General features: G+C 42.5%; 1 protein-coding gene across 5 annotated transcripts in view; it reads left to right on the plus strand.

Moving 5' to 3' along the window:
• The window catches only part of EIF4G1 (eukaryotic translation initiation factor 4 gamma 1), a 74790-nt gene extending 54550 nt beyond the window's left edge, over nucleotides 1-20240 (plus strand). For all 5 annotated transcript variants that reach the window (XM_073675337.1, XM_073675338.1, XM_073675339.1 and 2 more), the window contains 26 exons: nucleotides 793-899; nucleotides 3995-4087; nucleotides 4325-4394; nucleotides 5510-6379; nucleotides 7535-7620; nucleotides 7944-8124; nucleotides 8491-8624; nucleotides 8709-8828; nucleotides 8912-9085; nucleotides 9332-9529; nucleotides 10995-11141; nucleotides 11267-11503; nucleotides 11770-11874; nucleotides 13814-14068; nucleotides 14365-14464; nucleotides 14540-14648; nucleotides 14960-15207; nucleotides 15290-15417; nucleotides 15492-15664; nucleotides 16582-16707; nucleotides 16804-16885; nucleotides 16970-17068; nucleotides 17194-17328; nucleotides 18325-18406; nucleotides 18492-18632; nucleotides 18985-20240. In XM_073675337.1, coding sequence (XP_073531438.1) covers nucleotides 793-899; nucleotides 3995-4087; nucleotides 4325-4394; nucleotides 5510-6379; nucleotides 7535-7620; nucleotides 7944-8124; nucleotides 8491-8624; nucleotides 8709-8828; nucleotides 8912-9085; nucleotides 9332-9529; nucleotides 10995-11141; nucleotides 11267-11503; nucleotides 11770-11874; nucleotides 13814-14068; nucleotides 14365-14464; nucleotides 14540-14648; nucleotides 14960-15207; nucleotides 15290-15417; nucleotides 15492-15664; nucleotides 16582-16707; nucleotides 16804-16885; nucleotides 16970-17068; nucleotides 17194-17328; nucleotides 18325-18406; nucleotides 18492-18632; nucleotides 18985-19175 — 4391 coding nt within the window. In that variant the 3' untranslated portion in view covers nucleotides 19176-20240. The remainder of the gene's footprint in view (nucleotides 1-792; nucleotides 900-3994; nucleotides 4088-4324; nucleotides 4395-5509; nucleotides 6380-7534; nucleotides 7621-7943; nucleotides 8125-8490; nucleotides 8625-8708; nucleotides 8829-8911; nucleotides 9086-9331; nucleotides 9530-10994; nucleotides 11142-11266; nucleotides 11504-11769; nucleotides 11875-13813; nucleotides 14069-14364; nucleotides 14465-14539; nucleotides 14649-14959; nucleotides 15208-15289; nucleotides 15418-15491; nucleotides 15665-16581; nucleotides 16708-16803; nucleotides 16886-16969; nucleotides 17069-17193; nucleotides 17329-18324; nucleotides 18407-18491; nucleotides 18633-18984) is intronic.
• Nucleotides 20241-26555: the final 6315 nt, after the last annotated feature.

Below are 26555 nucleotides of genomic sequence, written 5' to 3' on the forward strand. Positions count from 1 at the left end.
TTTATGGCGAGAATATTGCTTTAGACCATAAATCATTTTCTCATTCCCTCAATATGCAGCACTACCTGAGCTTGTTTTAATCTGACCTTCAATAATGTAGGGATTTTACTATAATAGTTTATTTTTTTGCCTTCGAGTTAATCTCCTCTTTTCCTTATGAGCGCACTTCTCCCGGCTTCCTACTTTGCCGAGGGCGGTATGCTCCTGAAGACAGTTCATACCAGTGGCGGGAGCATGTGTCTGGCCTGAACTGTGCTCTCCCCCAGGCTACAAGCATCTGTACTCCTTACCTAGGTAACCAGCTACTCTGAGAGACTGCAGGGTGGTCGGTAACCTAGGAAATCGGCTGCACCCTATAGAATTAAAAATCCTTCCTTCCTTGAGAACAGAGAATTTTATAATTGGAGTTAAGTTGCAAAGTTGCTTGTTTTTAAAAGAACTTTAATTTTAACCATTTAAGACCTTGAGACCACTCCTTTAAAGTGGTGGCCACCCATTCTGTGTCGTAAGTGCTTTTCTCTGCTGTCTCTCCAGCTGCCTTCTGCACCTCCCCCTTCATGATGTTTATATGATCGAGCCTTGACTATATTTAGTTCAGTGTGGCTGGGATGTAGAAGGAAAGCTCGGCCTTTTTATGGGGGAGCGAAACACACAGTGACAACTTGCAGATGGGCTTTTTAGGACCTGTCTGAATTGCTATTTGTGGGGTTACATCTGATATGTAAAGTACTCTTGTGATTGATCGAATTGTTCACCTTCATTTTTTTTCACCTTCCTATTCCTTTTTTATAGCTGGAGCATATTACCCCGCCCAGCAGCAGTTTCCGCCTGGGGTACCAGGAACTCAAGTAATGATAAATCAGCAGCAAGCGATTCCCCCAAAAAGAGAAAGGAAGACGGTGAGTGTGAAGGGTTTATGGGCAAACACTATTTTTCTTTTGTTCAGATGCTACTTGTTAATGTACATGAGCATATTAGTGGCAGAGCTATGTATGTATTATGTATTTTGCAACCCCTGCTAGGTAAGCTTAGTTCTCCGCAGAAGCCTATAGCTTGTGGTTGGGGTTTTGCAGATCCCAAAATGTGGCCACATTATGCATGTCTGAAACATGCCCCCGTACACTTTTAGATGGACATCTGTGAACCCTCCAATGTCAATGGGGGCATCCCGACTGCCCCCCAGCAGATGACCATGCAGGGTGCGGGGGGGCAGAAGGATTCAGCATGTCCAATTTTATACTGCTGATCCTTTTATTCCCTATTAGATAAGCCGCTATCTGCATTGTCTTGTAGCAGCCATCTCTTGAAGACCACAGGAGCGCTCAGACAGCTTGAGCATTCAAGTGTATGAGAGAGTCAGAGGAGATGGCTGGCGACCATAATTTTGGGGGGCTTGAGTGTCCCATTTATGCTTTTCATGGTTATCAGCTAAACCCCTATGTAAAATCAGGTGACTTATATTGTAGAGATAGTGACTACATTATTTCTGCTATGAAGGTTGCATAAGAGCAGAATCCCTAATGTATTGCTTCTACAAACCCTGGGGTTCCCAATAAGACAGCACACTCGGCCTGTTCATGCCTGTCCTGGTTACGGATAATGCAGTTAATGTATCTTAACCTGTAATTAAAAAATAGACCGACTTTACTCTGATGTAGGAATGGTAATAAAACCAGGGTGAAAAATATTTTTTAGTCTAAGGGTCACATTGTCCATTTAACCACTACCATGACCTGCAAAAAAATCTAAGGGGGTTTTCCCACTATCCATGTTTAAATAGGAAATGTATTTAGTAGGGAAGCCCATTTAAAGGGCCTGTTCCCATCTGAGACTTGTGATTTCTAGACATATTTGTGGAATTCCCATCTATTAGGAGAACATGGACGCATCCAATCACTCCACAACTTCCATTGTCTGCTATGAATAGAGAGGGTCAAACAGTGGATCAAGGACAACCCTTACATCAATATATAGGCATTCCCCATCTATCAGATACTTGTGAATTATCCTCTGCATAGGTCTTAAAAATATCAGATAGAAGTACCCCTGAACTACTGGAACACACAAAACAATGTTTGTGTCTTAACCCCTTCCCGCCATGTAAATAAATGTCCTGGGCAGGGATGCACAAATGTGGAGGCGGCGCTCCTTCCACACTAGGTAGATGCTGGCTATAATACCTGAGCTCCGGCCCCAGCTGTTGGCTATTTAGATGCTGCTGTCAAACTCTTGACAGCGGCATTTAAATGAAGCAGGAAACCTATAGGCTACCATTGGCAGCTGAAGGTCCCCACTGCTGCCATTTTGGTACTTCTGTTAAGATCAGCCACAGTCTGCTCCATAACAGACAAATATTTTTTCCATTCACTGCAGTACTGTGCTACTACAGTATATTGTACAAGTGATAGTTCAGTTCCTAAAATCCTAAGTAGACAAAAAGATATTGTAAAAAAAAAAATAAAATAAACGTAATAAAACTACAAATTGTCCCTTTTTTAAAGAGAACCAACCAGTCAAGTGAAAAAATGCCATTAACCTGCAGATATGGGGTTAATCTGCAGGCTAATGGCTTTCTGAACCTGTTCAGCGCCGCCACTTGGAGCTGAGCTGTTGTGGGTCTCAAAGTTGCAACACATAAAACATTTTTTTTGTCGTTTTTCATTACTTAAATAGAAAAAAAATTGATGCAAGTTTGGGAGTCTCTTTAATCGGCCTTATCTGGATGGTCATTTTTAGTGCGCAATGAATGCCTGAAAAACAAATCTAAACAATTGCAGTATTTACATTTTTTGTTCACCATTTCATCCCACTAACACTTATATTTTATTCCCGTTTATCATTACATTGTTTGCCAGAATAAATGGAGTCATTCAAAACTACAAAAAAAAAAAAAAAAAAACACAGCTCCTATGTCTTTGTCAATGGAAAAATTATAAAGTTTTGGGTCTTGGAAGAAGGTGAGGGGAGAAAAAAATGAAAAATCCCCTGGATAATAACGAGTTAAAATGGTATCAGGTTCCCATTAGGTAGAAGCAGAGGGGCATGCTGCATGTACCCCCATCACGGCGTCTCCTTCATAGTGAGATTGATGTACTGACGTGAAGCAGAAAGCGTTCTTTCTTTCCTTTAATGTTGTGGAGGTGTAAAAGGATCACAGATACCAGGTTAATGACATAACCCTGCTAGACGCTGGAGTCAGGCTGAATTACATTATGGTGACACATTGCAGACTGTTCAGATGACTAGATTGGTGACATTAGCTGGCTTGGTGTGGCCTTTCCCAGCATTACTTAGACTTGTAAAGGTGATCTCCAAATAATAACTAAGGACGGAGGAATTTACAAGGAAAAGTCACAGTAATTACAGCAGATACTCCGCCTCATTGCATCTCAGACTTGATCACCGCTCAGAGGTCTGCCAGCTCGGGTATCGGTGAGGTCCATGTGCTTCTGTGCGTCTAGCTCCTTCTGTTCCCATGCAGTGCTGCCACATTTCTAGACCTTTCACAGTGTCCATTTCCCTTAGTACTTCTTCTTTTGGCCTGTTTCATGCTAACTTTATATAGGTTATAGCACGTCCTTCCTGACCTGTTGATCCGGTCATCTGTGTATTGATACAAAGAGTGACTGGATGAAACCACTGTATAACGGCACAGCCTTGGTCTGGGTCTGTTTGCCCTCCGCACTCTGCTGTCCTGAGGCTGGGTTCTGGCCGATCTCCAGAGAAGGCTTGGCTCTCGTTCATTTCCCTTACAACATGTTGCAATATTGTCTCTCCACGTGGCTGTTACTGGGTCCCGGAAGGTTTTTTTTTTTTTTTATTCCTCTGTGTGATCCTTAACCTGTTCTTTTTTAAAAAGCCATGTTGATTAAGTGACGCAGCAAAAAAGAGTAATCTAGCTGGTTAATATCAGAGTTCTCTAGGTGTCCTGAATTAGAGTGCAGTATTGTAGGGCTTGTGGGGTTTAATGAGATTTATTTTATTTCTGAATCAGATAAGGATTAGAGATCCCAACCAAGGCGGAAAAGACGTCACTGATGAGATTTTATCTGGAGGAAGGACCTCATCAACCCCCACACCTCCTCAGGTAATTCTGTTCCCAAAAAGCTCATGACTTGGCTCTGCACCCTCTCCAATGGTTTGTGTTTTTCAGAAGCCTAATGTAATTTTAGGTCTAGCCATTGTGAAACTTTGGGTGTTGGGGCCTCTTGGCTGATAAATGCTTGTGCACGCTGGCATCCTGATGCACGGTGATGAATACTACACCCTAAACTATTAAAGGCGGTACAAATAGTAATTGCATTTTATTTCCTCCTTCTTTTAGTCTGTAGTGGGAGGCTCTGAGGTGCAGGCGAATGGAGAGAGTATCCATGTGCCTATTGTAGTACGCCCAGGTAAGCCCAAAACTTAAGTATCCAACTATTTACCCAGAAGGTGTTTGCTTTTTGAGATCTTAGGATAAAACAAACATTTCCTTCATTGTTGTAATATATGCAGTGTTTGTCATGGTTCAGTGCGGTTTGTCTCATATTTGCTATGACATTCATGACATAATCTACTGATTAAAGGAGTTTGGGGACATTATATCTTCTTAAATGCGTATAGCTTAACTAAAAATCATTTAGCTTTTTTGTAATTGTGATTCATTAAAAATGCTGCACCATTTGCCGTCTGTTGCACCATCTATTGCTGACACTGGATTGAGAATCAGTCAGCTCATACTGACTGTCCAATGGGATAGTTCTTTTCTTTAGCTTATTCTGTTCACAGACCACATTAATGTTGAGTGTGCAGGGAATGAAACAGCAAAACAGTGCAACATTTTTATTGAAAACGGAGTTCAAAAGGTTTTTTAGCCCAAAATACATACATTTTTAGAAAAAAAAAAGGTCTCCAGAGGTTATCCCTTTTATTATCCATCTTATTTTTAGTTTTTGGCTGTTTTGCAATCAGCTGTTACATTGTTGTGAGTGTGATTGGCATAATGTGAGATTTTAAAAAATAAATAAAAATACACCAGAATTCATGCTCAAATTACAATAGGCCTACATACATGTTGTGCCATTAACAAACCTACTATTTCCACAATTTATTGTGTTTTAATTACTTTTTATGTTCCACTAAACATTTTTGAAAAGCAAACTGCTTAAAAGTTATAAAATATGCTGGAATTTTGGAGTTAAGCATGCCACTCTCGAGGATTAGAGCGGCAGATATTTATGCCACAGGCAAGTGCCTCTTTGCACTGTAATAGGAATATCAGTCGCTCCAGTACGTGGATACTGCCCAGTGTGCCCACAATAGCACTGCCAGGATCAGAAATGACTCCTCCTGGCAGTGTAACCCTCTAGATCTTTTGGTCAATAGAAACCACAGCGCTTAAGGTGTTAACAGCGTCATGGCTGAGGATGCCTGTCAGTGTAACTTATGTAAGACTATGCCTAACTCTACTACACCTTTTGTTTCCTTACTAACCTCCATCACTTGTGTATTATTTTTTTTCATAAAGATGATGGCTCAAAGACCACCCAAGTGCTGACCAAACAATCAGAGAGTCCCCCACCCTCCCCTCCTGCCGAAGCGAATTTGAACATGCCAGTTGTTTGTGAGCAAGACTTGACCCTTGAGAACACTACTCCTGAGGTGTCTGTACCTTTGCCAGGGACTCTCAATTCACAGGAAGTGCCCTTGCTAAAAACCCACTCAACTCAGGTATCCGTGCTGCCAGAGCCTCCAACCGATATTCAGGAGATCCCAAATCTGGCTGAAGTAAACATTCTAGATACAAATGTTAACCCAATAGAGACAGTTACTGAAGCTTCAGTCATTCAAGCCCAGCCAGAGTCTCCAAATCCTACCCAGACTTGTGTGTCTGAGTCACAGGAATCTCCTTTGCCAGAAGAGGAGGATTCTTGTACCCCTTCAGAGATAGACTTTCATACAGAGGCTGCTCCATCCCCAACTTTTTCAGAGTCTTGTCCTGTAGATGCAGAAGAACCTGCTACAGAATCTGCACAGGAGCAAAGTCCACCGGAGAGCTTTCCAGCTGTAGAGCTCCAAGCCACCAATGGCATGTCTGAAGAAATGACTGTGCCACCTGCACCGCCAGAGCAGTCTTCTGTTTGCCATTCTGAGCCCTCCTTAGATTCTCCAATTGCTCAACCAGAAGAGCTTCTAATAAATGGAGAGGGAACACCAGACTTGCGGGAACCTGAGGCTCAGAATACACTGGAGTCTCATGTTAGCCCCATCACCGAACCCGAGGAAAAGATAGTTGATCCTACACCTGAAGTTGAGGATGTTCCAAAGGAAACCCCTGCTGAGCCAGAACCAGTTGTTTTACAGAGTGCAAAGCAGACGTCGGAAGTTCCTGTGACAGGTAATGGGTTTATTCACATTGATGAAAATGTGTTGTAATTGTCCAGAATATCTTGATAAGAAGGCATAAAGGGGTTTTCTCAATTTCATTCATCAGGAACGCACCAGTACCTAGGCTTCCTGTTTGCCTGGAACAGTGCATGCTGCTGATCCAAACTGTGTATGCTGCAAGTACAGGCTGCGTTACTTTAGCGGTAGTGATGAGCGCAAGTGCTTATTACACGAGTTTGCCTAGGGTGCGTGGGTATGCTGCGAGTATCGCAGGTGCTCGAGTGACATGTTCGAGTCCCTGCTGCCGCATGTTTCGCGGTTGTTAGACAGCCACAAAACATGCGAGGATAGCATGAGAAACACGGGCTATTCCTACATGTTTTGTGGCTGTCTCAACAGCCGCAAAACATGTGGCCGTGGAGACTCGAACATCTTACTCGAGCACGCTCGATACCCGCGCACCCTAGGCAAACTCGAATAACGATCACTTGCACTTATCGCTACTAACAGCGGTTAAAGAGCGCAGGGGTAATAAAGCTAGCAGGATCCAGTGATCATGGCCAGCTCCAGAGTATCTGCGTGCAAGCTTTTATTGAAAGACCTTGTAAACCCTCTGCTCCTTGCCTAAGCAAGCAGCCTCTGCTGATAAAACGCAGGGTGGCCGGTAACCTAGACAATGAGCAGTAGACGATAGAATTCAAAATCTTTTTATTCTGTAGAAAGGAGAGGATTTTTTTTATAATGACTATTAAATTGCAAAGTTTCTTTTTTTGTATAATACCCGCTATAAATAATATCCTTAATGAAGGCGATTGTATTATATGCTTATTAAAATGTCTTCTACTTTGGTCATCTTTTCCTGTCTATTGTGCTTTTGTCAGAGATGATTAGAATTCTCTTTCTGCAGTGTCATAGACATCTTGCTATAAAATTGCTCTCATCTACAATGTAATTTAATGAACTACTTGCACAGTGATGACCTACTGTTTTGCACAGTGCTGCTGCTACCTCAGTTGGGTATGGCAGTGCAGTACTTGCACCGCACTGTGGCTCTTCTCTACATGCCTGGAGTCACCCTATAGGCTCTAAACGAGGTCCTAAGTTGAATTGGTTTTGTTTGTTTCAACTGCAAAGTCATTTAAATTCCAATTTTGTCCCCTTCCAGTTGCTGTTTCCGCACCTAAAAAGAGGAGGAAGATAAGAGATTTAAATAAGAAAGAGGCAGGAGATCTTTTGGATGCTTTTAAGGAGGTAAAACCAGTGTGCAGTTGCATTTAAAAATCATATTTCACCAAAAGGAATGTTTGATTCTAAGTTGGAAGTTGCAGCACGGCTGCAGGCTGTGATTTGTTGCAGTGGTCGGTTGACTAGAAGAGCATATCATGGAAGAAATATTACCCTTTTAAAGTAATTTTTCCACCATAGACATTTTACAATATAATGTCTAATAGGTTGGATTGCCCACCTAGTGTGTTCAGGGAACCCTGGGACCACCCACTGAAGAACGTAGAAGGCGGTCTGGAAGCCATTATTGAACAAGGATAAATTGTTTACTTTCTTTATTTCCCCTTTAGGCAACGGATGGTACTAATGAAGTAGCAGAGTCGGCACCTAACCCACCTGCTGCTGCCCCTGAGGTTCACCAGACCCCCAGCGTCCCTGTAGAGGAGCAGGACGAGACATGGGAAGAGAAGGAAGACAAGCTGGATGCTGAAAACATTAAGCCTGGAGATCTGAAGTACAAATACAAAGAGGGTAAGCAACATTCCATGTCTTTTCTGGCCTTTTAAGAATGATCACCTAAGTGAATATTGACTCGTTTTTAAGATTTAGATTTTTGCTGTTTTTTTTTTTTTTTAAATAAATGGTCTGTACTGAATTTGTAATTTTTTCTCTTGAAAACTATCTAGACAGATGTCTCCTGTCACAGCAATTAATTTTCATCAGCTTGTCTTCTATGGCAAAAATAAAACATCCTTAGCATTCCCTGACTTTTCACCATAGCGAAAGACCTGAGCAGGACATAACATGCAAGCTTTGTCACTGACACTTATAGATACGATCAGACTTTGTATTATCGGACACCCGGATATAGATATTTCATCAGATTTGTCTCTACAGAACAATGGAAACCTCTGAATCCCGAGGAGAAGAAAAGTTATGACCGGGAATTCTTACTCGGTTTTCAGTTTATTGTGGCAAGCATGCAGAAACCAGAGGGTCTCCCTCAAATCACCGATGTAGTGTTGGACAAGGTAGGTGTTTTTCTATTTTTTTTTTTTTTTTTTTTTTTTTACTTCCTATATTGTTGTTAACCTCAGTTATTATTTTCCTAACAGGCAAACAAAACCCCCCTTAGGCCCCTAGATCCCACAAGATTAACTGGTATGAATTGTGGGCCAGACTTTACACCATCTTTTGCCAATTTAGGTCGTCCTGCTATGGGAAATCGTGGGCCGGTAAGTTTTAATCTGTCATAAAGTTTATCTTTGGGAGGGCAGTCCTCTTCATTCTTCCTGACACTTTTTCTTGTTGATTTCAGCAAGCAAATCTTGGTGCTCGACGGTCTCAACAGGGACCCAGAAAAGAGCCGCGCAAAATCATTGCTGCTGTGTCACTAAATGAAAATGTACAGTTGAATAAAGCTGAAAAGGCCTGGAAACCAATAAATAAGAGAGCCAGTGATGAAGATGAACCAGAGAATATAAAGACCCAGGTAAGTGGTGCTTTTCACATTTGTGCCAACGTAGCCCTTGTTTAAGCGAAAATAAATATTGTGAATGTTATCTAATTTTCACCCAGTATATAGTCAGTATTTTACATGTAAATGATCGTTATTGGTCTTCAAAGCACAGCATTAAATATTGGAGAGTTTTCAATTTTCTACCTTTTTATTCAAATCCAAATTCCTACATGGATGACGAATGTCTTGACCCTGATTCACACTGTCCTCCCTTTACAGGAGCTGTTCCGCAGAGTGCGCAGTATCCTCAACAAGCTGACCCCACAGATGTTCCAACAGCTAATGAAGCAAGTCACGGACCTGGCCATAGACACCGAGGATAGACTGAAGGGGGTTATTGACCTGATATTTGAGAAGGCCATCTCTGAGCCAAATTTCTCTGTTGCATATGCCAATATGTGCCGATGCCTTATGGGGGTAAGTCTGCCATTTCTGTAACATTGTTCTTTATTTTAGTAAGTTCATATACATTAACGTGAACTGCCACGTCGGATATGCAGTCTAATCTGTGGACAGCCTGGTAGGACAATCTGAGTAAAATGATTATACAGGTTTTGTTGGAACAGATTCAGTATAACTTGTATTTTATTCATTGAAATCCCTGGTGTTTATAACCAGTGGGTGGTCCTAGTTATTGACAGCTATTTCTGCAAGCACTGTCACACAGCAAAGACTGGATAGTAATAAGGAGGATGCACACTACGCAGTAGAAGATTGGTGCAGGCTGTATTGGAAGGTATCCCAAACTTAGCATAGTGTTAACATCCGCACTCATTGCAAAGTGAAAAAAGTTCATTGTGCTGCACACATATTCACCACACCGTTGATACAACAATAAGTTTTAGTTTAAAGCGAAAAGCCGTGACATTTCGACCTATTATAGGTCTTTCTCAAACATCGCTATGTAGGCTCCTATATGGCTATAGTAGAAAACTTCCTTGCGGTGGTGCCGCCTCAGTGGGGGTGTGGAATCATCTGCAGGTAAGCATTGCAAAGAAAGTACTTGCCTGCTGATGATTACACACCACCGCAAGGAAGTACCTGCCCTTCATCTGATTTCTACTAGACCCCTATAGGAGCCTATATAACGATGTTTGAGAAACACCTATAATAGGTTGAAACGTCACGACTTATCACTTTCAGCTCCATCTTATTGTTGTATCTACAGTGTGGTGAATGTGTGTAGCACAATGAACTTTTTTCACTTTGCAATGAGTGCGGCTGTTAACTCTATACACAGCAAAGACAGTCAATCATGAAGTAGGACGTCCTACTGGACTCCTACATACGCCAGAGATTTCAATGAATAAAATGTTTTACTGAAACTTTTTCCCCAAAGAAGTCTTATCAATCTGATCCACTCCTCACTGGGTGGCGCTCATAGCAATTGACACATGACAACCACAGGGGTCTGCTGCAGACTCTGGGTTGTCATGCCCACCCATTGGTGACCCGCGATCACATGACGGGGGTCACCGATGGGCGGGGCCTAGGACGCGCTTCCCTTAAGCGCAAGTTAAATGCCGCTGTCAGATTGACAGCGGTGTTTAACTGGTTAACAGCCGCGGGTCGATCGCGATTCCACCCACGGCTGTTGCGGGCACATGTCAGCTGTAAGAATCAGCTGACGTGCCCGGTTCAGTGCGGGCTCAGCGCCAGAGCCCCCGCTGAATCTGCCTTTCCGACCTGGTGCGTACTATTACTGACCAGGTCGGAAATGGGTTAAAATGCAAGCCGAAAAAGTGCCCTATTCATTTTGGCCATACATGCTGCACAACTAGTGAGTATGGTACCAAATCAGTCCATCCTTTTACTTCGTGTGGTCAGTCATCTTAGGTTTTATCCCCATTTCCTTCTTTGAAATTTAGTTTTTCCTTTTCAGCTTAAGGTCCCAACTACAGACAAGCCGGGAGTGACTGTCAATTTCCGCAAGCTGCTACTGAACCGCTGCCAGAAGGAGTTCGAGAAGGACAAGGATGATGATGAGGTGTTTGAGAAGAAGCAGAAGGAGATGGATGCTGCTACTACGGTATTTGTTCAGCCTGATTGTTTCCCTTTATGCTGTCAGATATTGTTGTATTGAGTTTCTCGTTAAGGTACTGAACAGGCGCCATGGTACATAACACTAAGCGCATTTCTCTTCTTTGTCTCCAGCCAGAAGAAAAGGCACGACTTAATGACGAGCTAGTAGAAGCCAGGGATAGTGCCAGGCGCAGATCCCTTGGTAATATTAAGTTTATTGGTGAACTTTTCAAATTAAAAATGTTGACTGAAGCCATTATGCACGATTGTGTCGTAAAATTACTGAAGAACCATGATGAGGAGTCCTTGGAGTGTCTTTGTCGGCTGTTGTCCACAATTGGGAAGGACTTGGACTTTGAAAGAGCAAAGGTAAAACTATCTATTCCCTTTATCGGCTCACTTTGTATGTTTTGTTTATTTTGATTTTTCACTGACCTTTACTTACAAACACATAGAAAGTAACATGGTATATTACTTATTTTGCATTATTTTGTTCTTATTTTATTTTTAATTTTTTTCCCTTCAATGGGGTGAACGCTAATATTTTTTGCCAAGTTCATTGTAATATTACCCTCCATGTAAATTTACAGTGATCTCCCAGTTCTGTTTGGTAACGCAAGTGTTTCTTTCAACAGCCTCGCATGGATCAGTATTTCAACCAGGTGGACAAAATAATCAAGGAAAGGAAAACTTCTTCTCGTATCCGGTTTATGCTTCAAGATGTCCTTGATCTGCGACTGGTAAGAGATTTATTCTTGCAGGTGTCATGCTATACATAAATACCTTTTCTTTCTTTTTTTTTTCCCCTTTTCTTGAGCACAACAGAAGAGAAAAATCCTGGTACACAAATTTTCAGTGTTCAGTTTTTTTTGTTTTTTTTTAAATTTTGTAATCCAGAACATAACTACTTTTACCATAAGGCTATGTGCCCACTATGCGTTTTTGATGCGGCATTTCCGCAGCGTAAACGCTTGCAAAACGCTTGGTAATCCGTTCCCCATGATCCCCAATGAAAATCTGCATGTCCGCAGCGGAAAAATTTGCAGCATGTCCATTATTTGTGCGTTTCTGCATGTGGATTTGAGGTCCCAATGCATTTGAAAAACGCAAGTCAAATCCGCATGTAAAAACGCTGCAAAAACGTGTTAAATCGGCAAGCGTTTTTAGGCTGAGTGCCCACGAAGCATTTTATGCGTTTATGCTGCGGAATTTACCCAGCGTAAACGCTTGGGAAACGCTTGGTAATCCGTCCCCAATGACAAGCCGCAATGTCAAAGCCCATGCTGCGGATTTTTCCGCAGTGTTTATGCTGCGCTCAAAAATCCGCAGCGTGTCCATTAATTTTGCGGACATGCAGCATAATCGCCGCCATTGACTTACATTGGACCGCTTGACATTCGCATCACTATATGTGCACAAGCGGATATCACACGGTTCAATGTGCGGATGGTACTCAAGTCTGGAGGAGAGGAGACTCATTCAGACCGGGTACCATAGAAACTGTAAAAAAAAAGAATTTAAAATAAAAAATAAAGATTATACTCATCTTCCGATGTCCACCCTGTGTTTTCTCCCCTTCGTCTGGTCTGCTGTATGGGTCGTGGTGTTGTGACGGACCTGCCATGACGTCATTGAGTCATGTGAACTGTCACATGACTCAATGACGTCGCCGCAGGTCCTTCACACCACCGCGAGCCGCCCAAGACACCGGACGCAGCGGAGAAAACACCGGGAGGACGTCGGAAGGTGAGTATAATCTTTTTTTTTTTTTTTTTTACCTAACTTGGTCACACTACTATGACTCCATGCCGGTTGCATGGATTTATATATAGTGTGACCAAGTTGTCAAGCACTTTCCAAGTGATGGTAAAATCGCTTGGAAAAGCGTTTGACAACCCACATGCAGAAATACATGCAAAAACGCTTGACAAACGCTTCTACCTGGTGGGGAAAAAACGCATGTAAAATCCACATGCGTTTTTCCTGCCAGGGAGTAGCAGAAAAAATCTGCAGCATTTCTGCATCGTGGGCACATAGCCTTACTGCCAAGAACATGCAGAAAGAACATGCAGAAACGCTGCAGAAATTTTCTGCTTAATTTCTGCATCGTAGCCACATTCTCTAACACTGGATACATACCAGGGGCAGCATGGTCTAAAAATATTCATGCACAGTGTATATTAACCCCTTATCGACAGCTGATGAACAGTCATATGCTGTCTCCCTAACTTTCATGCGGATTTAAGACCAGAGCGCACATCTTTGCCAGCAGATGGCTGTGAAATTCTGCCATCATCTGCCTCTAACAGCTGTATGCCAGTTTCTGGTGTTCATATCATAGGTGACTGATTTTTTTTTTTTTTTTTTTTAACTATATACAGCAATGCTATGATTTTGCTGTGTATAGCACAAGTGATCAGATGATTACAGGTTCAAGTCCCCCAAAGTGACTAACAACTATAGTAAAAAGTATGAAAAAAAGTTGTTTTTTAAAAGAAAAACACAAGTCCTATCGGACTATAAAACTAATTTACCTAACTGATAAATGACATAATGAGAAAAGAAACTCTAAATGCCAGAATTATGTTTTTTTTCATTTATTTGAAGGGGAGGAAAAGAATTAAAATAGCCATGTCAAAAAGGTTAATATAATGTTTGTATTGTCCTTTCCTTCTCTAGTGCAACTGGATACCTCGTCGTGCCGATCAGGGCCCTAAGACTATAGATCAGATCCATAAAGAGGCCGAGATGGAAAAGCAGCGCGAACAAGTTAAAGTACAACAGCTCATGTCTAAGCAAGACAAGAGACGGGAGCCACCAGGACGACCTACAGGTGGACGTGGCAGTCAACCAACCGATGATGGCTGGAATACTGTGCCCATTAGTAAAGGAAGTCGTCCTATTGATACCAGTAGGATCACCAAGATTACAAAGGTGAGCGTCTTTTATAGTGTATGCGATTACTAATCATATAACATCAGCTTATTTTGCCTTCGAAAACATCTGATTTGTAAGGTTTTTGTTTTTCCCGCTTTGTCATTTTTTGCCCCGGAAATCATAACCCCCTTTTTTTTGCTTTAAAGATGTGACCATTGTACACTAGATGTGTATATATGTTTGCTTAGATTTGGCTGCTTGCCCACCCCATGTTGTCTGCATGAACAGTGAAATGTGTTTTTGTCCATGCATTTATACGTTGTATATTAAATGTCGCACTTTTTCCCCAATAGCTTGGTGCCATTGATTCTAATCAATTACTGGCACCCGGAGGCCGCTTGAGTTGGGGAAAGGGGAGCAGTGGAGGAACTGGAGCAAAGCCTCCGGAATCCAGTAAGTCATTAATACGCTCTTATGTGAGGAATAGCTGTCTTTTTATCCGCATCTTATAATTGTGAAACTTTTTAGATCTAGCACCAGAACCTGGCCGGCCGGCAACCAGCACTCTCAATAGGTTCTCTGCCCTGCAGCAGTCTGCATCCGCGGAGAGTCAGGACTCTAGACGAGCAGTGCAGAGGTAAGCAGATGTCTCTACCACATCAAAACTCTTGTACTCTTACAGTTTTGAGAAGGATGTCTTTGTAGCGTTTCTTGACAGCAATGTGCTGGTTTTGTTGCTGCTTTTCAGACATGATCACAGAGCTGCCAGCTCGTTTAATGCTCCTGTCTGTACTTTTTTTTTTGTAAATGCTGTATATTTGCTAACTGGAATAAACTTTTATTTACCAAGAAGATCTTAACATATCATGGTTTGACAGTGACTGTAAACGCTGATGACTGTATCTGTTACAATATGCTGAAAAGAAGGTCCTCCTTTCTCCTCTGCAGGGGAAGCTCCAGCCGTGACCGCGCTGACAAAGACAGGGGAGACAGATTTGAGAGAGGCGAGAGGTTTGACAAAGGGGATCTTTTTGAACGTTCTGGTCGTCCAGATCGGGCGAGGGCTGTAATCACAAAGAGGAGCTTTAGTAAAGAGACAGAAGACCACAGCCGAGAGCGAGAGAGACAGATCCCGCAGGAAGCCGTGAGGAAAGTAGCAAGTATGACTGAGCCAAGGGATCGCAGCAAGGAAAGCAGTAAGTGTTCGGGGAGTGTGCGTCCCTCCTTATTTGTCTTAACTTTTTGTGCACTGTTTTCATACTTTTTACCCCTTTTCAGTTAAACGTGAGCCCCCAGCATCCACTGCTGCCCCAGTTGCATCCTCTAAACCTGCCATGTCAGAGGAAGAATTGGAAAAGAAATCTAAATCTATCATAGAAGAATATCTACATATTAATGACATGAAGGTGAGGTACCTTTTCAGGAGTTGTAGATCTGTAGCTCTGTTTGTCATTCCTCTGACAGTTTTCTGTCGCTGCAGGAGGCGCTTCAATGTGTGCAAGAGCTTAACAGCCCCTCGCTGCTATTCATCTTTGTACGAAACGGCATCGAGTCCACGTTGGAGAGGAGCACCATTGCCAGGGAACACATGGGTCTTCTATTGTTCTCGCTGGTGAAGACTGGCGCGCTACCTAAGGAACAGTATTACAAGGGGTATTTGTCACTTTTATTTAGAAGATTGATTTTTTTTTTTTTTTACATTATTCGTAGTGTGAATGTTATGATCGGATGATTATCTACATCTAGGTTGGACATAATAGCATGACTTCCATGGTCACTACCGAAGGAAGATTTCCTACAGGCATTTACTACATCTTGTACGATTTAATGTTCTTAAAAAGAGGGTCCGCATGCACATTACTACTCCATTCATTTGCTTTTGCTCTGACGGAGATAGTGGAGTACAGTGCTTGGCTGTCTCTGTTCCTTAGGCAATGTATCAATGTGTGTGACCATCGCTCTTTAAGAGGATCTCCTGACTCATATTGTGAATAGTGGGGGTCTCTGTGATCATACATTTATGATCTAATCCTGCACATGGGTAAGAATTGTTGTTCATGGTCCAGCCAATTTAAAGGGAAACTATCAGCAGGTTTTTGCTTTTTAATCTGTGAGCAGCATAATGTAGGTTCAGAGAGCCTGGTTTCATTTGCTCAGCAGCCTGCTATAGTTTCACTACAATCAGTGTTTTATCAACAGGTGATTCACTGCAGGACTAAAACTAATGTGTAACCCCGCCCCACCACCAATAGCTTTCTCACAATGCACAGTGTACTTCAGAATCTGCCAATCAGGAGTGTGGGTGGGATTATACATTGCTGAGCATTCTGACCACTGCTACATATACAGCAGGGAAAATAGGGATTTCATCAAGACTATACCAAGCAGTTCAGTAAGTGATACATCGCTGGAATCAGGCACTCTCCCCCGACATCATGTTGCACTCAGATTCCATAGCAAAAACCTGCTGACAGATTACTTTTAAGGCAGCTGTGACTTGTTCACTCTTCATTGACATTAGTTACTACGAGTTTTACTCTTACGTATTTATCAAATTGTTCTCATGTCAGAGTCCTAGAAGTACTTGAAGTCGCTGAAGATATGGAGATCGACATCCCTCATATCTGGCTGTATTTAGCCGAACTTATCAGTCCAGTCTTGGCGGAGGGAGGAATCCCAATGGGAGAGTTGTTCAGGTAATATGTGAATTCATGTTGTTGGATGTTGGTTAGGACTGTTGGAGATTTTCTGTCTGGTGTGGATATTGCAATAAAGGTTTCTTGTGTTTTTAGAGAGTTGACAAAACCATTAGTTGCGATTGGGAAGGCTGGTATACTGTTAGCAGAAATCCTCGGCTTGCAATGTAAAGGAATGGTGAGTTTTATTCCACTAAATTTGGCAGACTATTAGATCTTTCAAACGATTCTGACTCTTGTAGCCACCTTGTTTCCGTTTCAGTCCCATAAGAAAGCTGGTGCCCTTTGGCAGGAATCTGGACTAAGCTGGAAAGAGTTCTTGTCAAAAGATGAGGATCTGAACAAGTTTATCAGCGACAATGTAAGGCTGCAGAAAACGAGGCCTCCTATCTCTGCACTTTATCCTTTTTGTTTCCTATTTACCATGGCATTTGTAAGCTATGGATTAAGGAAACCGCATCCTTACCTTGTTCTTTCTCATTGCAGAAGCTTGAATACACATTAGGAGATGAGTCGGAGACGCCCAGTAAGAAGGACATCTCTCCCGCCGAGTTGGAAAAAACGCTCTCTAAACTGTTGAAAGACAACTGTAGTAACCAGAAGATATTTGACTGGATAGAAGTAAGAATGTGGGGGATGGGAGAGAACCTATTTTGCCTTTTAGAATGAATAAAAAAAAAGGCATCAGTTTTCTTCTTGTGTATAAAATAATTCTCTGGAAGGACCTGACATGTTATTAGACATGAGATGGACTTCTTTGACACAACCAGTTCCATTATGACAGGAGTAAAACCAACGCAGCATACAGTAATAATGTCATGCCATATGGTCTTTACGTCAAAAACAGATCTGTTCCATGACTGATGCAAACAGAAGAAAATGTACACTATTGATTATTATGGGGTCCGCCTGGTTTCTGTTATGTAAGGAAACAATACTTAAATGGTCAATTGCAAATGTGAAAGGATTTTTCACTTTTTACAATAGACCATTAAAAATGTTGTCTCCCCTCTTCTACTTGGATTATGGATGGTTAATGACCATATCCACCAGGGACGCACACCAAACCTCTCAAGTGGAAGTATCAGCCCCAATTTTTCTGCATAAATTCCATAAAGCATGCAGAACTTTCTTTAGTTCCAAAACTGACATTCAGGCTGTGTGCCAACTATACGTTTTTCAAGCGTTTTTGATGCGGAATTTCTGCAGCAGAAACGCTTTAAAAACGCTTGGTAATCCGTGCCCCATGATCACCAATGAACATGTTCTGTGCCCATGCTGCAGATTTTTCCGCAGCGGATTTTCCTTGCGGAAAAATCCACCGCATGTCCATTATTTGTGCGTTTCTGCACAACGCGTGTAAGATCCGCAAGCGTTTTTGACTGCCAAGACCATGCAGAAACGCTGCAGAAATTTTCTTCTTCTTTTCTGCATCATGGGCACACAGCCTTAACCGAAACCAGGCGGACTCCATAATATAATTGTAAAACCGTAGCCTAACAAGGAAGCGGCAAGTACTTTAGTTCACTTTGCATCTGATTATAAACTAGTTTATAAAATGATTTATGACTCTGTCAGAGGCTTTGGAATGACAGTTTAACTCCTCTTTTCCCACAGGCCAGCTTAACCGATCAGCAGTTGTCATCAAATACATTTGTCAGAACGCTCATGGGTTCTGTTTGCAACTCTGCCATAATCTGTAAGTGCGGGACCTTCATTATTTTGGTTTACAGACTTTTATTAGTAGCTTCTCAAACTAACTTTTAATTACATTTTTTTTGTAGTCGAGAATCCTTGTAGAATTGATGTTAACATGATCCGCACCAGAGCTAAGCTGCTTCAAAAATACCTGAACAATGAAACAAAGGAGCTACAAGCTCTGTATGCCTTGCAGGCTCTGGTCGTGAAGCTCGATCAGCCCCCTAGTAAGTTGCTTTTTCTTTTAATGGGATGTACGATTGGTTAGGTGGCAGGTACAGATGGGAAAGTGCAACCTGTTATTGATAGCATCAGAAAACATATTGGACATGCAGCATTAGGTCCTTGACCCCACATACAAATGGTAGGGACCTTAAATTAGAAACACCACTCCAGCACTGAGCGAAAGGCAAACGCTGGAGTGGCACTATAAGTGCAAGGAGAATTTCTGTACAGAGCTGGAGGATGTGTTGGCGTTCTATAAATGAATAACCTTAAATAATGAACGGATAGTAAAAAGAGCTGTTAACTACGTTTTACATTTGTGTAACGTACTAACCAATGTTGTGTTTTTCATAGACCTCTTAAGGATGTTCTTTGATGCTCTATATGACGAGGATGTGATAAAGGAAGAACCATTTTACAAGTGGGAATCCAGCAAGGACTCATCGGAGCAGCAAGGCAAAGGTGTCGCCCTAAAATCAGTCACTGCCTTCTTCACATGGTTGCGAGAAGCAGAAGATGAATCTGACACTGATCACAAGGACTAGAAATTCGCCTTTATGCTTGCTCTCATTTTTCTTTGGGGCTTCCAGTTTTTATTTTTTTTGTTTTTCTTTTTCCCCCGCAGACTTTTAACAAAGAAACACATGAAACCCAATGATTTTGCATTTGTGAGAATGTATGGACTCTTTGCTGAATGATAAAGCCTGACAGAGGGTGGGAGGTAGCCTGGCACCAAGGCATTGAAGGTCAAAACACCTGGTATTGGCATGCAGTTGGTAGAAAGAAGCCTTGGCCACACGGGCAGTCGGCAATGGTTGTTTTTTTTTCTATTAATGCAACAATCTCTTGGGGTTTCACTTAGTAAGACTACAGAATACTTGAGGTATTTTGGGACTGCTGAAAGAAGGGTGGAAAGCTGTGTTCCCTTTTCGGTCCCCTCTACATCATGTAAGTGGGGCACAGGCAGTCCTTTCACTTGTGCAGACTTTTTTTTGTTTTTTTTCCTCCTCCCTTTTCCTGAAGAGCAGTTGGAGCCTTCATGCTTCAGTGGGACGGAGCACTCGAGCTTCTCTATTGCTCTTTATGGCTGAAATATAGATATATAAATATATATATATAAATATATATAATTATTACAAATTGTTTTTGGTTTGAAGATGGCAGCAAGCCATTTTTTGAATCATGTGTTTTGTTCTCCAGCACATACTGGGCTCAGGACACTGACCGAATAATTTTTTTTTTTTTTTTTTTCCTTCAATAAAGCAATGAACTTCTAATTGATCTGTAATAATTCATGGATTTTTTTTCTTTTTTTTATCAGATCTCCCATCTGAGTGGAGTAGATAATTTTATTTCTATTCAGATCACCATGTGTTGAAAAGAGGCGACTCTCAACCCTAGCAAATTGTGTATTTATAGAGAAAGCAAAGCCTTTTTGGTTATTTGTCCTTCCAAATGTTTTGGAGGTTCTTGTAATTATTAAACCAAGTAAGAATGAAATTTGTAAATACTTTTTGCTTTCTTTATTAAGTATTTAATGATTCTGACATACAAAACTTCCCCAGAACCTCTTTTCACAGAAACTGGAAATAAATGAGAACCTTACATAATGTGTCTTGTATTTTTGTGTGCGCCAAGTAGGCCTCGGTCTCCCATATTAGTACATGGATCGTGAACACAATCCCCATGTTATTAAGTCTTAAAGTTGTCAAGTTCTAATAATTTTTTTTACTGCTAGAAATAAGTTACTTATGATTTCATGGAGCCTTTATTTCCTGGAGAAATGAACAAGAAGTTTGATTGAAATATGCCTGGTTATTGTGATCTAGCATATATTTATGGGTTAACCGGAGAAGGATACTTGCCGTATGTTGCTTATAAAAGGGGTTAGGAGGACCATTTTGTTAAATGCATCTATTTGAGGCTAAAAATCACACTTGCTATGGAGTTTTTTTAAATATTTTGTACCATATGTTTAGCTGTAGCCTTTGTGTTGCACTGTCTATTACTGACTGCAGAATGAGTGAACTGAGAATCTGTCAGTCAATCTGTCAGTCACCCTGTTATGATGGGAGTTTATAACTTTCAGTTGATTTATCACCATAGACCACATCAAAGCCAAAATGCACAAAACTTTTGATGAAACTCAATTGCAAAAAAATCAATACTTCTATACTAAAATATTTTTAAGTAAAAAAAAAAAAAAATTGTCCTCAACGGACAACTGCGTTAACCTTACTGCACATTTTTGGCTTTTAATGCTTTCACCAATCAGAATGTGCAGCTTGTAGAGGACAATCGGTGTACATTAAGGTCTTCCATGAAGCTTTTCGACCAAGTGAGTCAATCTGCGCTTGTAAACTATCTTGGTCAAGCAAGGCTCATTACGGAAACAAATGACCTGTCGATACTGGCGGTGAACAGGGAGAAGTAAGGATTTGCGTAAGATTTTAATGCTGGGTTGCTGAGGAATATCAAAATGTATTTCTAAAATCAAGGTATGGATGTAATCCACCTCAAAGCCCCTGTATACGCGTGTCATTAGTTTGAGGTATAAAACCCGCATGATAGTCCATAAAAATATATTTAGCTACTTTAAAATTGCAATGATCATGTGAACGTTAACAAATATGCTGGATTTTTTATTTATTTTTTTCAATCAGCCTGCTAACATTTGTGACTGTTGTATTGGAAAAATATAGTGGGAACAGAGGCTCAGGTCCATTGGGTAACTCCTAATTAGCTTTCTGACCTATCTTGGGACATCTGCGTAGTAGACTCTTCTCTCCTAGCCGATAGTTTTTGTTTTAAGCTGTTTTCTCTGGTTTGCCAGCTTTGACAAGGATACTCGAGAGGCAATGCTTTTTCACAACAGGAGATGTCACTGCAGGATTACATCTGAAGACGCTTTCTGATTGCCTGATGAGTGGCCTAGCTACACATGGCTCCAGATTGCTTGGAATATGACATGCTTGGTATAGTCAGCTCTGCTGGTGGCCGCACATGTAGCGTTTTATGCTCTGTGGATTGTTTCGGTTTCACAGTACAGTTTTCATCTATGCACCAAGTAAGGGTGACACTGTTATTGTGCGTAGCATTTGGAATAAAAATTTTGTCCAATTCGCATCAACTCCAAATTCTATGTAACTTTTGAATTGGGATCCAGTTAAACCATCATGTTTCTGCCCAAAGGTTCAGAAGATTTACAAAAAATGTATATCTAAAATCATAATGCCCTGCTATATGGCTCCAATGCTACGTTCACATTGCTGCACCTGTATAAGAAAACTCGATATACAGCAGGTGAAATAAGTATTGAACACGTCACCTGTTGTCTAATAAATATATTTCTAAAGGTGCAATTGACATGAAATTCTCACCAGATGTCTGTAACAACCCATCCAAGCCACACAGGCAAAGAAATGAAACCATAGATGTCCATAAGTTGTGTAATAATGACAAATTACACATGAAAAATTATTGAACACACTTAATGAAATCTAATTAATACTTCTTACAAAAACCTTTGTTGGTGATGGCTTCAAAATACCTCCTGTATGGAGAAACTAGTCGCATGCATTGCTCAGGTTTGATTTTGGCCCATTCTCTCTACACAAGCACTTTTCAAATCCTGAAGGTTCCCGTGGGCTCCTTCTATGAACTCTGAGCTTTAGTTCTTTCCATAAATTTTCTATTGGATGCAGATTGGTACAGCCAGTCACCCATTCTAGCAGCTTTATTTTCTTTATATGAAGCCAATTGAAAGTTTCATTGGCCCTGTTTGGGATCATTATCTTGCTGAAATGTCCATTCTCATTTCATATTCATCATCCTGATAGATGGTAGCAGAATTGTATCAAGAATATGTTAGTACATTTGTCCATTCATCCTTTCTTCAATTACTTGAAGTTTGTCGGTGTCATAGGCTGAAAAACAACCCCACACCATGATGTTCCCACCTCCAAACTTCACTGTTGGTATGGTGTTTTAACATTGTGTGTATTATGGCATTCAAAGAGTTCAATTTTGGTCTTATCCGACCAGACTATTCTCCCAGTATTTCACAGGCTTGTCCAGATGTTGAGCAAACTTTTAAACATGCTTAAATATGCTTTTTGCTCATTGGAGACTTGCGTGGTGACTGTGCATATATGCTGTGGAGGTTGAGTGCATGACATACTGTTTTGTTGAAACAATTGTACCTGCTGCTCCCAGTTCTTTCTGTAGCTCTCCACAGGTGGTCTTTGGCTCTTGGACAACTCTTCTGATAATTCTTTTAACTTCTCTGTCTGAAATCTTGCGGGGATCACCTAGTCATGGCTGGTTTATTGTGAAAATATGTTCTTTCCACATCCAGGTTATCGCCCCAGCACTGCTCACTGGAACCTTCAGTACTTTAGAAATTCTTCTATCAATGCCTTCATTATATTTTGCAACAATAAAGTTGCAAAGGTATTGAGATGGGTAAAGCCAGTCAGCTATCATGAGATGTTTTTTTGTGTGGCACCTTTCTAATCGGACACACATTTATAGGCCAGCAGTTGAACCAGCTGATATTTTTCATTAAAGATTGCTTTCTAACTACTGATAGATTTCAGCTGGTGTCATTACTTTCTATGGATTTTTGCACCTCTTTCTTCAGGTGTTCAATACTTTTTCCCTTTGTCATTCTTATTACTACACATAACTTAACTTATGGCCATTTATGGTATGATTCCTTTGTGGATGGGTTATTACAGACGACTGGTGAGAATTTCATGTCAATAGCACTTTTAGAAATATATTTACTTATGGCAGAGAAAAAATAAAAAAAATGAAGACGTCTCCTGAGAGGGGACATATCACCCTCCCATTGAACATATGGGATTAATCGTAACTGGGAAAGTTAGGGAAGTAGGACTCTGTTGAACATATGGGATTAATTATAGCTGGGAAGAGAGAAACTAACTATAACTGGAGAAGGGAGAGAAAGCGGACACTTCAACTGATCCATTAAAGTAGTGGCCTCCTGCAGTGGACTAGTATTGACCAGAGGAGATTTGCTCTGCGTAAAAGACGCAAAGACTGAGATTCATTTATGCAGAGGCGGGGGAAGTACATTTCCCAGGAATAGAGCTTTCTCTGATCAAAGCATTGTGCTGAGATGTTTTTGTGGCACTGAGTCATTATTCACAGGCAAGCCGTGAGACCGGCTAGGCAGGAGATCAGATACCCCTCTGTGCTACAAGCCCTCCTGGTAAGTCAGAGGTGGTCAGAAAACAGTCTGGGGTCAAATGCCGGAAGGGTACGCTAAAATCCAGAGAGCGTCAAAAGCACAATAATCCATGAGAACTGTCACAACAGATCCTAGGTCATCAATAAGGTCAGAAGTCAGACACAGAGCAAGCACACACCACTGATAAAATGACAGCTACAACTGACCATCTAATGCTCACAGTAAGCCACCTAAATACCTAGCAAATCATTTGAGGACTAGAGGCAACTGGGGAAATGCCCACAGATTAGATCAGGTTGAGCAGCAGGGCTGCTCAATCAAAATGCTGACAGTCCAGCACGCCCCCAGATCAGATTGATGACTAGACTGTGACTCACAAAACAAGACAGTCCAGCACACTCCAGATTCTGTAGGGTTACTGAGCTGTCAGTCGTAGCGACCGTAAGCCACAGTCCGTTATGAAACCGTGATAGTACCCCTTCTTCTGGTGAGGGGCACTGGACCGCCAGGCTTCCCTGGAAACCTACCATGAAAGGCCCTGACTAGTCAATTGGCCTTCAGATCAGGCTGGAACCTAGAATCTCTCCTCTGGTCCATATCCCTTCCAATGTATGAGGTACTGGAGGGAATTAACAAACCTTTGTATTTCATACTCTAGACTGTCATTGACAGCAACCTGAGGTGGCAGGGACAAGGGCGACACCACTGAGGGAACAAATGCCTTCATCAGTGAGACGTGGCCCATCCCACTTCCAGCAAGGTATAGTCTCTGCTGTGGCGCCAGGGGACTGGAAGTGCCGCAGGGGAAGGGGAATCCCGATGGGGTCTCGTCTGTCAGACGTATGGTGGCCGGCAGCTGCACGTCCTGGGGCACAGACCGGAAGTCGCGCCCTTTTACCTGGAATCAGTGATTCCGTGGGCGGTACCGGAAGCTGCAGGTGTATGCCGGCCGGCAGATCCCCTTGAGGGTATACCTATTTAAGGGAGGATCGCTGGCCAGGCAGGGGTTCATTATGGAGTCTCAGCAGCCCTCCCTACTACAACCGCAGCAGCAGCTCGCAATGTAGCCGGAGCTACAGCCACAGGATCCCCAGCCAGGGGCAGAAACGTCGAAAGGAGAGATTTTGGACAACATTCTCCCTCCTGTCCCCATACCCCTTTATATTCTCTGAGTAGTGAGTTATCTACGTGAAAGTCCAACCGGTTAATGAGGTTCTGTCTCTCCCCCCTATGGTAGAAGTTGCCCAGAAAATGTTCGATTAAATCTAACCACAAAGACTGCGCTTTGTGTGGTCAGGGGTTAGCCAGTTCCTGGCCTAAGAGATTGACACAATCTTGTATTGACGAGACAGTTTCAGAAGAAACTGCAGATTACTCTTGTCACCTCATTGGGGGACACAGGACCATGGGTGTTATGCTGCTGTTCAATAGGAGGTGACACTATGCTTAATCTGAAAAAGATTAACTGTGGCTCCTCTGTAGTATATACCCCTGGACGGCGTCAGCCTTCTCCAGTTTTTGCTTAGTGTCGCATAGGAAGCACACCTAAAAATTTTTACTACGATTTTTTTTCCGAAGATTACAGATTAAGATAAGTGGGTCTCCTGTGAGACTCCCGGCATGGCTCCTTCCTCTGCCCCCTTTTATGGGGTGCACAGTTGAAGTTGAGATGACTATTCACTATGTCGCGCCTTCCCCAGCCCCTCGGGTGCTGGTCCGAAGTAGAGACCCCCCTCCTTCCCCAATTCCTTTTGGTCTCTGGGTTGAGGTCGAGGCGAGGACAAAGCCCCCTGATGGTGACAACAGCCCCTTCCCTAATCCCCCTCTGGGGGGTATTGGGTTGAGACACCTCAGGTAGGGCCTGTACAGGCAGCAATCTGCGGCTCCCAGTAGCTGCGAACTCCTGTTGGGGCCGGGGGGGGAGTGCAGGCAGACATGGCACATACAGGACACAGGCCTTCCTGGCTCTGTCTCTGTGGCAGCACCAGCGCTATGGTGCCTCAGGGGGACCCTTCAAGGGCCCCCCCTTCTACTGATACCCCCACCACTATGACTGCCTTTAAATCCGGGGGAGTCCAGTTCAGATCCGACCCCCCCCTCCCCCCCCCCCGGACTGCCCCGCCGGCCTGGAGCCCTTTCGGGCATCAGCTTTATAATTTACACCGCGGCTCCGGCCTAGCCGAAGCCGCCGCCCCCCAGATGACGAATATGACACTCTACAGTGTCATTGAAGGGGCGGATCCAGACTGAAAGGGCGCGTTTTTCACTGCACTGCCGCCCTTTTCAGCTCTCCGCCCACCTTCTTCTTCATACTCCGGCGGCCATTATCTACTGGAGGAAAACATTAACCCTGCAGCTACCGGTCGGCACATACAGACCAGGTCTGCCAGTCTCCGGGGGGGGCACAGGACTGTGGATCTTTGGCGCTGGACCTAGAGACACACTGGTGGGGTAAGATCACAGCTGGAGTCTCTCCCTTGGCTGTGAATCCTATAAGCTCCTCTGCAAAGCCACCCCTGTACACTATGCCGGGCTCAAGGTCCAAGAGAACCAGGCAGGACTGCAATTATGCATTCTGTACAGCCTGCAGTAATACTCTCTCCAGTGGCAGTACGTACCCACACTGCCAGGACTGCATCCAGACTGCTGTGCCAAAGCCCCAAGAAGCCCCTGCCAATACTTTGGTGTCTAATACCACCCTGGAATGGGT

The sequence above is a fragment of the Phyllobates terribilis genome, unplaced genomic scaffold (genome assembly GCF_046119375.1).
Source record: "Phyllobates terribilis strain yellow unplaced genomic scaffold, ASM4611937v1 Scaffold_3__8_contigs__length_932513732, whole genome shotgun sequence".
Taxonomy (NCBI): domain Eukaryota; kingdom Metazoa; phylum Chordata; class Amphibia; order Anura; family Dendrobatidae; genus Phyllobates; species Phyllobates terribilis.